Below are 14,570 nucleotides of genomic sequence, written 5' to 3' on the forward strand. Positions count from 1 at the left end.
AAATCTATCACTCATCTTTGATATTTTCATTGAAAGGTTTTAATCTTTATCAGAATTCTGTTCCCTAAGCTGTCTTTGTTGGAAAGAAGCTTTTACTTTTGGGAGCTCAGACTTGCAACTCTTTAACACGAACTGGACAAAAGGCGCGAAAAGATGTCTTCTATCTAAGAGGGAGAACAAAGGGCCATCTCATCTTTGGATAGGCACTATTCTTGATAGGGCTTCAGAAGCAAAATGTCGAATATTAAAGGCTAAAAAATCAATATTCAAGAACTGGACTTAACGATTTAACAAAGGACAGTACATCATTAGAAAATGAAAACGCTCCGAATTCTGTTGAAACAGCTTATGTCTTTTATATTTTTTTTAAAGAAGCTCCGAATCTATTAAAGAGTTCATTGACTAAAAAGCAACTAAAGCAGTTTGGATGAACACGGTAATAAACAACAGTAAATGAATGTCATTCTGATACGGATTTAGTATCAATATGATGATCAATTTCATTTCAAGACTCTTTCGAAATTCTTAGACTGCACTTGCATGGATTTCTATATTGAAAGAATATGATTAATTTTTGGCTAATTCTGTTTTTGACAAAACACCCGACCCTACAGAAGCATAGATTAACCGAATCTGGCGCTGCTCAAAATAAGTCTTCGAGCAAAAGCTTTTTTAATGAACACGTTCAAATTCTTTAGGATAAAGTCTATTCATGGAGGAGATCGGGGTCCGACTTATTCCTGCCTCCTAAAAGGAGAGGGATTTCTCCTTGTAATTCCTCCCTCCAAAATGGAAAATTCTTCCAAACGTAAAACTGAGCAGCAAAAAGGAAACAAAGAGAAATAAAAAGAACAGAGAAAGATGTGTAATTGTCTATTGTGAAGGGGGATTGTGGGTTATTGTGTAGGTGAGGGGGATGCCAAATACCTAAAAGAGTATAGTTCAATGCCGAAATTGTCTAGATATCCCCCTTGAGGGAGTATTCATTGGTTGTTTATGCTTCCGAATGGTTCGGGCCTTCGATTCAGTAAATCGAATCCCAAGGAGACACCAAGCTTCATTTAGAACAGTTCGAAATATGGAGGCTGGAATTACCTTGGTGATATAAGTTGGGGGGTGGAAATAAAATAGCCCTATTGAGGAACTCAACTTATGGACGTTAGAATTTTGATTTTGTAATGTTAACACTGAATCTAACTTGCAATAGGGGTTTGAATTAAAAAACAATCTTAATTTAGTATTGTTGCACCTGCCCTATTACTGTAGTATTTGCTGTTTGGCAGAAGTAGCGAGTCAACTCCGACTGAAACCTGATTAGGGCTTGGCAAATGTTCATGTAATCTTATCGGTTCTACGCTTGTTCCCTTCCCATTGAATGTTCCTCCGTGAAAAAAAAAAAAAAAAAAAAAAGTAGAAAATTCGTCTTCCACTCTAAAATGTATGCATGCTTCCCAATAGCCCAAATAATATTTTTTTTAAAATAACCTCACATTGTTGTCATTATTGCCATATTCAACTGTGAAAACAAAAATAATTAGTTAGATTTGTCAGCGCTTTTCGTCAAAATTCAAGCATTAAAAATTAGCTTATTCCCAAAGACAACCGAAAAAAATGGCTAAACCTTTTTAAGTCGTTTGGTTCCATATCTTTTAGCTTATATTTTTGCGGATTGTTCGTCCACGTTTCTATTTTTTTTATTTTTTTATTTGGCACCCTCTATTAACAAAAACCATTTACGAAGGTCTTTCAGACAGTTCATGGTACAGAACTGTAAGCAAGGAGCGATGCGGCTCAATAGTAACCAAAACTCTAAGAAACAGTTTTGATAAAAAATAAATATATATACATCAAAAGAATAGAATTTTGATGTTTGTTCAAATATATAAAATTCATCAAATTTAATGGTACTCATCGAAAGTAATTAGCCTGAGAAAATTTGCCCAATATTTGAAAAAGAGAAAAAACACCCCCAAAACATCAGGTGACCTAAATGAAAATGATTCCGTCAGATTAAGCATACCAGGGATCCCTACTGTAGAGGTTTCAAGTTTAGTTTTCTTTGTTCTTTTTCTACAAGGGTGATGATATCGAACCAGTGATCGTATAAGATCCGGAGAGGGTTCATTTAATTGGAAACCAAAAATTCTACTGCCCTTTCTAAGTTATACAAAATACTAGAGGGCAGCTCCCACTCTATTTTTTTCCTAAGTCACCCGATCAAAATTTTAAGATAGCCATTCTGTTTAGCATAGTCAAAAAATATATAAGCTATGTCTTTCAGTGTGACTTATCCTCCCCCCCTCATAGTCCCCAGGGGAAGGGCTGCAATCTATGAAATTTTACCATTGTTTAAATATAGTATTGGTTATTGGGAATTATACAGGCGTTTTCAGGGGGATGTTTTTGGTGGGGGGGGGATACGTGGGAGGATCTAATCCAGGGAGGAGGAGCCAAATTTCTCACCATTATGAAAAAACGATCAGAAATTAAATAGTAAATAGGTTTTTCAACTGAAAGTAAGGAGTAACATTTAAACTTAAAACGAACAGAAATTATTACGTATATGAGGGGGTTCGCCCCACGTTAATAACAGGCTTTTTACGCTAACATTTTTTTTAGTACTTTCACAAGAACAATTGATTCTAATTAAACGGCCTTAGAGATTCAGAAGTCATTGTTAAAAAATTGTGACCAAATTAGAACTTTAGCGTAAAAAGCGAGATATTGACGAGAGGTAATGCCCTCATATACGTAATAATTTCTGTTCGTTTTAAGTTTTAATGTTGCTCCTTAACTTCAATTGAAAAAACTTGTTTTTTTATTTAACCCCGTCAAAACTCTTCCTGGTTTTCATAATCTGTTGCGTAAGTTTTCGGTTAATCAATTCAAGCAGTCACACTTTATTTTCACTGTCGTTGGTACTTTTTATTTTATTTTTCCATTTTTTTATTATATATGTATATTTATTATATATATATATATATATATATATATATATATATATATATATATATATATATATATATATAATAACATAATACATATATATATATATATATATATATATATATATATACTTATATTTTATATTATATACTTTTATTATATATACCTATATTTTTATTTGTTTCATTTTCACTGTCCTTGAATATTACCAATATTATTCGCTTCTACGAATTTCTAGGTGGTTGTTTTTTCTACTGTTAGCTTTAAAAAATCTCTGTATCTTAAAATTCTGTTCTGTCATGATAATTGAATTATGTCCTATGTAGCACGTCTGTATGATATCTGTCTAACCTTCAAAAGCTCAATATTAAAATCGTGCATTGAAGTCAAATATTTCGAGAGCAAGCTGTTACATTGAAAGGGGAAACACTAATATCCCCTAAGATGGACATCCCAATTTGAAATTCCGCCGTGAAGTCGGAATATTCAACAAAATTTCATAAAAAAAGACATGTGATACCGAAGAGATTCAAAAATATGACACAAAAGTAATCAGTCTTCAGGATACATGCTTTATAAAATCCATGTATCCATTTATCCAAGACATGTTTACCAAGCAGTTTAAGCCTAAACTTACAAATACATACACTATAGACACAGGTATCTACTAACTGTGAAGTTTCAATATCATGTAAAAGGTTTTCCTCAGAAAAATTCTCCTCCGCAGAAAAGTCGAAAAAAAAGAAAAGTCAAAAAAAAAGAAAAGTCGAAAAAAAGAATAAAAACAACTTGTGAAAATTACAACAGTTTACGAGCACTTTATAATAGCTGAGGAAGAAATTTTTAGTTATTGAAACCCCCTCCCGTTCATCCATCTCAGTTCCTGGTATAAGTCTATCTTCCTCATGTGTATAACAATTGGAGGGCCATATAATCAAATTTTTAATTTATGAAATTAAATTGTTAGGATTGTCGTAAAATTTCCTTTTAAAAAATTACTAAAACTAGCTAAAAGAGTAACTGTTGCCAAAATAAATTCATCTCTTAACAAGCATAAAAAGAAAAAAATCTAAAATAGCTAAACAGTCAAATTTATTAAGTTAAAAAAATATTTTTGTCAGCGCTGTCGCAAATATTTTTTACAATATAAGAGTGATTATTGTTGGTTAAAAGATTATCTGCTCTTTGTCAGAAAGTTAACACATCATCTTAAAAAGAATTCTCATTTTTCCTGTGTTTATATTACATATCTATGTCATTTTGACATTCATAATGGCCGAATTCTCCTCAAAACTGCCTGAAATTAAAATTTTTCACATCTAAAATTAAAAGTGCATAAAGGCAAAATCAAAAATGTCATTCTAACAAAAATTAAGTCCTAACGGAAACCCTGAATAGCCGTCTGAATGTCTGTTATCTTTTGTCCAACACTACTCTAAGATGACCCTTGCCGTTGTGTCTGGAGACCATCCTTTTATAATGGTTTTTTGTTCCCTAGACGAGAAGACCATGTAAGAAGACATTTCCCCCCTTTGTAAACCAAAAACTTTGCCAGAAAGCACATGGACTAACGGGTTAAATTTATGAGACAGATATGGAATGACATATAGCAACAGAATGCAGTGGAAGAAATAAACCAACAAGGAGGATTATAAAGATTGGCTGTTCAAAATCGAAAAAGATTATCTACACCTAAGACACATTGTATGAAATGTGTTTTTATTTCGATACGGTAAAAAGCAGTTCTTATTCTAGTACCAGTTGTACTAATAATTAAGCTCTGTATTTATAAGGATATTAGACACTGACGAGGGGATTTGAGTTGGCACAACCACCCTAAGTTCTTGAATTTTTACCGTTTTGAAAAATACACACCTCCCCTGAAATAAGTCCCTTTTTAGTTGCCCGGTGATGGCAATCAATCCGTTCAGTCTATTTCCAAGACGAAAGGGTTCCCAAAATGGTCTCAAAATCTGTAGGGCTATTGTTCGAAAATGTTGTGTACTAATATTAAAGATATATAGTCGTGGAGGAGGGTGTGCTCGTCACACTACGTTTGACCAAGTTCAAGTATGCAACCACTGCTTCCTTTTTGGTCCTATAATGTCTTTCTAATTTCTAAGGGATGGAATGAAACTCCAAGGAACATTTCGTTTATAGGTTTGGCCCTGAAGAGCACCTTCGAATATATCCAAGTATGCAACCCCTGCTTCCTTTTTGATCCTTTAAAGTCTTTCTAATTTCTAAGGGATGGAATGAAACTCCAAGGAACATTTCGTTTATAGGTTTGGCCCTGAAGAGCACCTTCGAATATATTCAAGTATGCAACCCCTGCTTCCTTTTTGATCCTTTGAAGTCTTTCTAATTTCTAAGGGATGGAATGAAACCCCAAGGAACATTTCGCTTATAGGTTTGGGCCTGAAGAGCACCTTCAAATATCACGGTCATTATAGGGGCTGGATTCTTCCCGAGAAAAAAGCAAGACAATGTGGAAAAGGTCGAATGACAACCCGGGCAATGATAACAATGTCCGGTTATCAATGCTCACAAGGAATAGGTATTATGACTATTGCCATATCGATTCTTTTATTCACGGCATATTCAGAGAGCCAACTTTGTCTTGATTCTGCTAAATATTTCAAAAATGTAAAATTTGATAGACTATTTTTTCAAATAGTCATTCAAGAACCACCTTAAATTACGGCTGTCACGTTCATCGTGGTTGCAGCGGTAGCTACAACCTAGTAAAGTACGATTTGTATAGCCCCCCTAATCCCTGAAACCATTTAATATTCGTTAAGAAAAAGTCACAATAATTGGGTTTTTCCACTTTTTAGTATTAGCTACTTAGATTACATATATTTCTCTCTCTCTCTCTCTCTCTCTCTCTCTCTCTCTCTCTCTCTCTCCCTCTTTATATTACTCTTTTTTTTCTCTCTCACCTGAATGAGCTGTGTTGACTTCGACATCCTTTACAGTTGTTCGACTAACTGGACTTTTCAACTCTTTTTTATTGTCATTTTCATCTACACGATCGCTTTCACTAGGTGAAAAAGGTCCCAAAGGTGGTGTTGAAGACGGTGTCGTTCCCTTATGGGGAGAACTCGTTGTTGTACTTAATGGGGGAGGTGAGCCACTGCTATCATTATGAAGTTGACGACCATCGTGGTATCTTTGGTTGCAGTTCTGAACTTTGTGTTGAATAAAACTTAGAATGTCACCTAATGGAAAATCTTTCTGACAACTTCCACAAGTCAAAACGTCTTGTTTCGTTGAGTCGTTTTCAGCTAGAAAAACCAATATTTCATTAGTCATTCATAAGATTATCCAGGTTGGGAGTTTTGTTGCGATGACCCCTCACTTTTTTATATTTATTTAAAAATCATATGTTTTATTTAATGTATATTTTTGCCGTTTAGCTACTTTATGCGTTTTGAGCCATAATACAGAACTAGTTGCCATTACTTTAGCCACACATGCAAGAATTTATTTCCAAAGAAAAAAACAGATAAATTATATGAAAGTTCAAAATTATGGAACCACTAGAGAATATGTCGAGGACATCCTCTTGTGCATTATTAATTTGAGAATTCCCACAAAACTAATTTCTGTTTAATTAAACAAATACAAATGGTATTTTATTCCAAATACACCATATCAATTGTGAAATTCGGCAAAGTTACAAAAGAAACGGCCAAGCGCAGAAGTGATATTAATCTGGATTGATATCCTTGAAAGGGTAAAATTGTCTGTCGCTTAACCGTTATCGCCACCAAAAACAGTACAAAGAAACCGCTAAGGATTTGAGGAATACACGGAGTGATCTTATCAATGAAAATAAAATGTTTTTTTTTTCTATTTAATTTACAAGGAATTGAGACAGTGGAACCATGTTTTTTATCTTTTTTTGTCAGAACGGAAAAGTGAACTTTCGTAGTCATAAAGTCAACGAACACACGTTGACTAAATAAAGCGCGAAGTGCCTCAAAATTTAACATAATGCTTATGCTTAGATACATCAGTATAAAAGTGGGGCGACAGGATCTATTTTATAGAAATATTTTAGTTCTGTTGGCCTTCATAACCAACTAAGTGAATTAAAGGAAACCCACGTTATAATACCTCTGGGTCTCCTGCCACCCCTTGCCCTAACGTTTTGTCGAGTCGAATTTCTAGATTGCCAAATGAAATTAATTGTGCTTATCAATTACTGGCATTAGTAAATTGAATTACGATTTACAATTGGATGAAGTCTCATTTAAAAGAAGGCATTTAACTAAAATAAGGATACAAACGTTAGCTTTGCGGAAAGTATTCAGCCCCATATGCAAAGGCGATAAAGAAAGGGGAAGAGGGGTAAGTATTGGTAATACTCCCTAGAAGATTCCCAAAAGTGAATTCATTAGTATATACTGAGAGAAAACGAAGATTTTGCCTTTCCTCTCGCTGGCTGGCCGCTCCATCAAAGAAAAAACCCTAAACTACGCCCAAACAGCCAAATCACTACTTCTGCTAACACTATGACTCCTATCCCAACTACTAGTAATAGTTCTAGTAGCAGCGCAAATCCAAACAAATGACTAGTCATGCTCAAACCATGACTAGCGCTATTACAAAAATTCTAACCGCAGTTACTCCTAGCCATGGCAGGACTCCTACCATGACAACCGTTAAAAACGCGACAACTACTCCTGTCACTGCTGCTTCAAGTTGTACTTCTATCATGACTGCTACAGCCACTAATGCTACTAACACTACCACACAAATACTGGAATTACCAACATTAATCGTACACAGACTACTCGCACCTCGACTACTGCCGCTACTACTACTGCAAATGAAACACCTCTTACACGTCTATAGTCCCATTATTATCGCTGTTACCACAGCTACTCCTGGTCGTGGTAGAAATCCCACCACAACTCCTGCTGCTATCTTCACGACTTTTACCAAAACTAACCCCAACCAGACTACTACTGATGCTGTTTTTACCAGAGCAATCCCTATCCCACAACTGCTCTTACCATGATTAGTCCTATCAAAAATGCTCGTGCCACAGTTGTTCCAAGGCTTAGGAGTACTCCTATCTCGATAACTGCTCTTACCACAGCTACTTCTAGTCGTGATAGTACTCTACAATGACGATTGCTGCTATTAACATACCAGTCTGGTCATGCCTACTCTTTGCAGTTCTTCTGCCGGACTGCTACTGCCACTATAACCATGAAAGCTATAGCTACTACAATTGACCAAATCATGGTAGTACTCCTTCCATGACAACTACTCCTACCATAGCTATTCCCATGAGTGATAATACTCTACCTTATTTACTCCTGCTACTCATGTCACGCTTTCCCCATCTGCCACAACTACTATTAGTCGTTGTAGTACTTCTACCTCAACTGCCTCTGTAACTGATACTGGTAATCCTGTCACGATAATTAAAGCTTATAATACTACTCCAGCCACATGGCTATTCGTACCAAGATCGCTCATATCTGGGCTCTTCCTGCTCTTACCTACAGCAAAGTCGGTAAATTGTCAGATGAGAATAAGATGAAAAGTAGTTTCATGGCGTAAATTTTAGCATTTAATTTTGAATTTCAATACTTTGCCAACTGTTTAGTTAGTTTCGTTGATTGTTTAGTTAATTTCTCCTATTGTCAGGCAATCTAGCAGACAGTTCTGGGGTAAGGCAATCAAACAAGTTGCTTAAGTGTAACTGCTGTTTTTCCCTTTATTAGGTCTCGAGTCCAATTTTCAGTGAATACTTTTATCAATCTAAATCTAAGGAGCTAAACATCCTACTTAACAAAAAGAAACTCTCTTAGTTTGACGAAGTAGCATCACTAAAAATATTAAAGAGACATATATTTTAGGATAAAGAGCTTTTTAGGTGTCAAAAAATGTACACTGGTACCCAAACGTCTAGCAATCCAGCAGACAGTTCAGAGGTAAGGCGACCCGACCAATTTCTTCTTCTTCCTCCTAGTGACATTCTTTTTCTATTAAAATTAGAGTAACGTCACCCAAAGAAGAAATTTCAGGCTGCACGACAAGGCTGGGAAAATAGTTCAGTTGATTAGCTCCTGCTATTCAGGAGTCCTGCTAATTAGTTGAGAGGCTAGAGATTTATAGAATCAAATTTGTTTAAGGACTGTAGTCAAACAATTTAGAGCTAGGTCGTCTTTGGCAGCTTGTTAGTAGGCTTTATTACTAAAATATCGTATTGTTGTTATTGCTGCAAAGCTTGAAAGGCGTCATTTAACTTCATTGATCAAAGTAAAAACAGTCTTTCTAAATTAATGATAATTTGCAAAACATACAACAATTTAAAAACTGTTTGAGAAACAACAAGGAAAAAATTTACGTTCCAGAATTAGTTTAGTATTAAATAATAAAGAAAAAAAAAGTTTTTTTTAACTACAAGTAAGGAGCGACACTACAACTTAAAACGAACAGAAATTATTCCGTATATGAAAGGGGTTGTCCCCTCCGCAACGCCTCGCTCTTTACGCTAAAGTTTGACTCTTTCTAACAACTCTACTTTTTAAAACAATAAAAAACTTTAGCGTAAAGAGCGAGGCGTTGCAGAGGGGACAACCCCTTTCATATACGGAATAATTTCTGTTCGTTTTAAGTTTTAGCGTCGCTCCCTACTTGCAGTTAAAAAAACTTGTCTTTTATTTAATTTCTGAACGTTTTTGAATTAATGTATGTTTTGATTTTGGCTCACCGCGCATAAATAATTAAAACGAAATTCGCATGTTAATTTTTTTTTGGCTAAATGGCGTTTTCATAGTTTTGATCAGAAGATTTTGAAAACGTCTGTACACTTCCCAATAAGAATGAGCCGTTAGAATGAGCCCTCTCGCGACTTTTGGGACCACCGGGTCGATACGATCACCCCTGGGAAAAAAAACAAATTAACACGCATCCGTGATCTGTCCTCTGGCAAAAATTACAAAATTCCACATTTTTGTAGATAGGAGCTTGACACTTCTAGAGTAGGGTTCTGTAATACGCTGAATTTGATGGTTAAGATTCAATGTCTTTTAGGGGATGTTTCCCCCCTATTTTCTAAAAAAAGGCAAATTTTTTCAGGCTCGTAACTTTCGACGGGTAAGACTAAACTTGATGAAACTTATATATTTAAAATCAGCATAAAAATCCAATTCTTTTGTAGTAACTAATAAAATTCCGTTTTTTAGAGTTTCGGTTATCTTGAGCCGGGTCGCTCCTTACCACATCTCGTTACCACGAACTGTTCGATTTAGTACATTTTATCCCAGATTTAGGTTATGTACATTTGAGATTCAGGCTACCAAAAACCAAACTGTATGTAAGGAACAAAAAACACATAAGCAACTGAATCTAAAGAATGGATTCCAGAGTGACAGAGCGTTTCAAATCTTTGAAAATAAAACAAAAAATGATTCAACTGAAGGACATTAAGCATCTACAAAAATGACCATTGATCAATCCATCTTCGGAATAAAAACCTGTCTGCTATGTAATATGGACGTCTTCTGCAATTATGGTTTTTATTTGAATACTTATGACATTCCATTTTTTTGTGTAATTCTCCGGCGGTCATTCCGTCAAAAAAGTAATAATAACCGACTTCGGAAGCGGACTGGTTCAACATTTTGTAACTGTAATCATAAAAATATTCGGAGTTATTGCCCTCTTATAACCTGTTGTAGCACAGTGAATTGATGCTCTGCTTGGCAATACGGAGCACCAGGGTTCGATCCCCTGCTGCAGCAAGGTTGGGCGACAAGCTTGCTACTTGTCCCTATAAAAAACAAACGTCGAATCGACGCCCTATGTGCAAGCAATGGCTCAAGAGGATCCTTTATCGTGTTGCCCTCTTATTGCAGATTTTACAAGGTTATAATTTAGTTCAATTCTCACTAGCTTGTGATCGATCATAATAAAGCGCAACAAAAGAACAACAGAATGATACCTCCTATCAAGCAATATTGCTAGATTTGAATTATAATGGAAAAGTTGTGGCATCAAGTCATGGCTAATTGTAGAAAAAGACAAGACAGATAGTCCGATTGAGTGAGAAGAAAAACATGTCATTAATCCCCCCCCTCATTGCCGACGTTACCATCTCCCACTTATGCTACATCTCTTATGTCACTCCACAATGCCAAACTAGAGTCAACTATATTCGGTTCTTTCAGAAGCTTCACTGTTAATCACGCTCGTATTTGCAATTGTAATGGAAAATTTTGCATTATAATTGCTAGTGGAAATTATAATGGAAGGTTGTCCAATGTATTTAATAGTTGGGAAATATATTGAATAGTACGTCGGGAGAATGGCAAAATATATTGGAAACTGGCACGTACGCAGGGGGGGAGGCCTTCAGCCCCCCCCCCCCCGAAATTTTGTGAAATGTTTAATTTCCCCATGGTTTCTTGGGATTTCTGGCAAAAATAGGACATTTATTAAGAATCTAGATACATGTGTGAAGCCTTTTTTTGGGGATTTTTAACTTTTTACCTTCTTTTAATTAATTAGCAATTGTACTGATAGTTTTTTTGTTGTAGAGAGAGTTTGCTTTCCATAGCAATATAGAATTATCCTTGATATTAGGGCGTTTATCCCCCCCTTTTCAGGATAAAGTACAGCTTTTAATGGATCAATTTTGGAAACTATAATTTTTTATTAAAATCTACGTTTTTGCAATAAAAGAAATATCCCCCCGCAGCCCCCATATTGCACTGTTAACCCTAAAATTTCCCTTTCAGTGGGATATAATAGATTAATCACTGGTTCTAAATCGATATGAACATAACCTGAGCCTAAAACGTACTTTTGAGGCTTCAGTCTTCTTCCCCCATCCGCTACAATACTACAGATTAAAGTTAATCTGTATTTTCCGATATGCGTGTTTTTTGCATTAATAAATAAAAAAGTGCTACTTTATATCTGCCGTTTCGAAGGTTTTGCCCCCCCCCCAAAAAAAAAAAAAAATCCTGCGTACGTGCCTGATTGGAAAGTTGAACTTATACTGAAAAATGGATTTAAATGCTCGTAAAGAGTCTCAGGCTGGTTGACCCAAGAATTTCAAATTGATTGCCTGGAATGAGAGGTAAAAAAGGTTGAATCAAGAATTCAGAATTGAAGCATGAGACCAATATTTTTTTTTTTTACTGAAGTATTATATTTTCATCATATTTAGGTATATTTCATTAGAATTAACCAAACTTCACTTCTCGAGTGGAGTCACTACAATACATAATCACCAAAGGATTTTTTTTTAATTTAGGGAGAAGTAAAAGCCCCCTACCCTCCCCCAATTGATGGCCTGGTAGTTGTGTATTATCCAGAACACACTCAAAAAGTGAAGTTAGGTTAATCATAATAAAACATACGAAAATATAATGAAAATATGATACTTTAGAAACAAAATTATGGAACAGCAAAGAATTATAGAAAGCAGGCCGCCCAGAAGGCATTATGCTAAATACCTAACATATCCTAACCTCCTCTATATATTAAATAACTAATTAAAATAGCCTATACTAGCATCGTAGTTTTCTCATTAAGACAAAGCTAATTATAACCCATTGCAGACAGTCAAACCGATTTCTATGAGATAAACAGAACAAACTTCTCTAGTGTGTTCTGGATAATACACAAGTACCGATGGCCCTGCCCTATCTATAGAGAAATCAAAAGAAAATGAATTCTTGTCACAGTTGGATTTCTGAATACGTAACTAGCTATTAATTTTCTTTTTTTTGTAAAGCTCTTTATATGGTATATTATCTTCTGACCACCTCATAGGGAAAGGGTGACATCATCAGACACAGGAAACAATTGAAAGCATCATAGATAATCTTGTGTGTGGACCGGACGCTAGCTAAGAAGATTCGATGTGACCATTGGCGGAAGTGACTGTTTTTCTTAGCGGTCATTTTCTATTGTTCTCTAGCCAACGCTCAAAATTCAATTATCTTTTTTGTGTCTTAAGATTAAAACCTTCCTGTATGTAAACGAGAGAAAAATAATATTGGTGAGAGAAACCTTCTGAAAATGGCATCGTGAGATAGAGAAATTATTACTTCGGTTTTATCCTATTTAATCTTTTTTTTATTCGTTAAAAAGGAATTCAGGTTCGATCAGCTTGTAGTCGATTTACTTTTTTTTAAATAGAACTTGGAGGTAAGGCAAAGAAAGGCAAAAAAAATTCTTTTCTGAGGTTAAGGTAGTTGCAGTTTTAGGGGGTTTCAGAATTCGTCAGGACATTAAATAATATTGAATATCCAGGAGGGATCGGGCCCTGGGGTACCCTGGCTCCGGTGTGTACACAGAAACTTTTTCAAGGTTCAATTCTAAAGCGAAAAATAATTTTCAATTTGATTACGAAGATCTCGGATATCAAGAAAACTTAGCACTTTGTGGGCGTGAGGGGGGTCTGTAAGGGCCCCATGAGTAATTTCCTGCCCTGGGTATGCGCTTTGATGGATTAATCTAGGATGGAGTTCTATACTATTATATGCCGTTATTTAGGTCTAATTTTTCAGTTGATATTTTACGTTCTGGGATTTGAAATCAATTTAAAGATAAAATTTGACTAAAATCGAATATTCCGTCATTCAAAGCGTCCTTTATAACTTCTGGGATTTAAGCAAATAATGTTATTTTTACACAAAGTAATTATATTTAAAATATTGATGAACCCTCGCTTTTTACGCTAAAGTTTTTAATTGTTTTAAAAAGTAGAACTGTGGCAAAAAGTCAAACTTTAGCGTAAAGAGCGAGGGATTGCGGAGGGGACAACCCATTTCATATACAGAGTAATTTCTGTTCGTTTTAAGTTTTAATGTCGCTCCTTACTTTCAGTTAAAAAAAACTAGTTTTTTTATTTAATTTCTGAAAGTTTATGAATTAATACATGTTTGATTTTGGCTCTCCGCGCATAAATTATTAATTGAAATTTGCATATTAATTCTTTTTTTGGCTAAATGGCTTACTCTTAGTTTTGATCAGACGATTTTGAGAAATAAGGGGTGGGGAAGGAGCCCTGTTGCCCTCCAATTTTTTGGTTGCTTAAAAAGGCAACTAAAACTTTTAATTTTTAACGAACGTTTTTATTAGTAAAAAATATACGCAACTTAAGAATTAACTTACATAACAAACTTTTATATTCTTATATTTTTATTATGTATATGAGGGGGTTTGTCCCCTCGTTAATACCTCGCTCTTTACACTAAATCTTAAGTTTTGTCCCAATTCTTTAAGAAAAACCCCTGAATCAGAAAGGCCGTAGAATAAATAGTTTAAATTACTAAAAATACTATAGCATAAAGAGCGAGGTATTTATCTTCTCCTAAACACCTCGCTCTTTATGCTAAAGTATTTTTAGAGCCCCTCATATGCGTAATAATTTCTGTTTGTTTTAAGTTTTAATGCTACTCCTTACTTTCAATTGAAAAAACGTTTTCATGTTTATTTTTTCATTGTTTTTTTTTATAGTAATGCTAGAAAATCCCGCGCCCTTTTGATTGAATTTATCTTCCCCCATGACATATTCCTCCAAGGAAAGATCCTCCCACATAGCCCCCTCCCCTCAACCACGCCCCCAAACCAAAGAAAATCCC

The 14,570-nt window shown here is 35.1% G+C and overlaps 1 protein-coding gene across 2 annotated transcripts in view; it reads right to left on the bottom strand.

Moving 5' to 3' along the window:
- Window positions 1–14,570, bottom strand: part of LOC136029097 (uncharacterized) — a 101,968-nt gene that overhangs the window by 14,561 nt on the left and 72,837 nt on the right. For both annotated transcript variants that reach the window (XM_065707157.1, XM_065707158.1), the window contains one exon: window positions 5,889–6,233. In XM_065707157.1, coding sequence (XP_065563229.1) covers window positions 5,889–6,233 — 345 coding nt within the window. The remainder of the gene's footprint in view (window positions 1–5,888; window positions 6,234–14,570) is intronic.

This window comes from Artemia franciscana, chromosome 7, assembly GCF_032884065.1.
Source record: "Artemia franciscana chromosome 7, ASM3288406v1, whole genome shotgun sequence".
NCBI lineage: Eukaryota > Metazoa > Arthropoda > Branchiopoda > Anostraca > Artemiidae > Artemia > Artemia franciscana.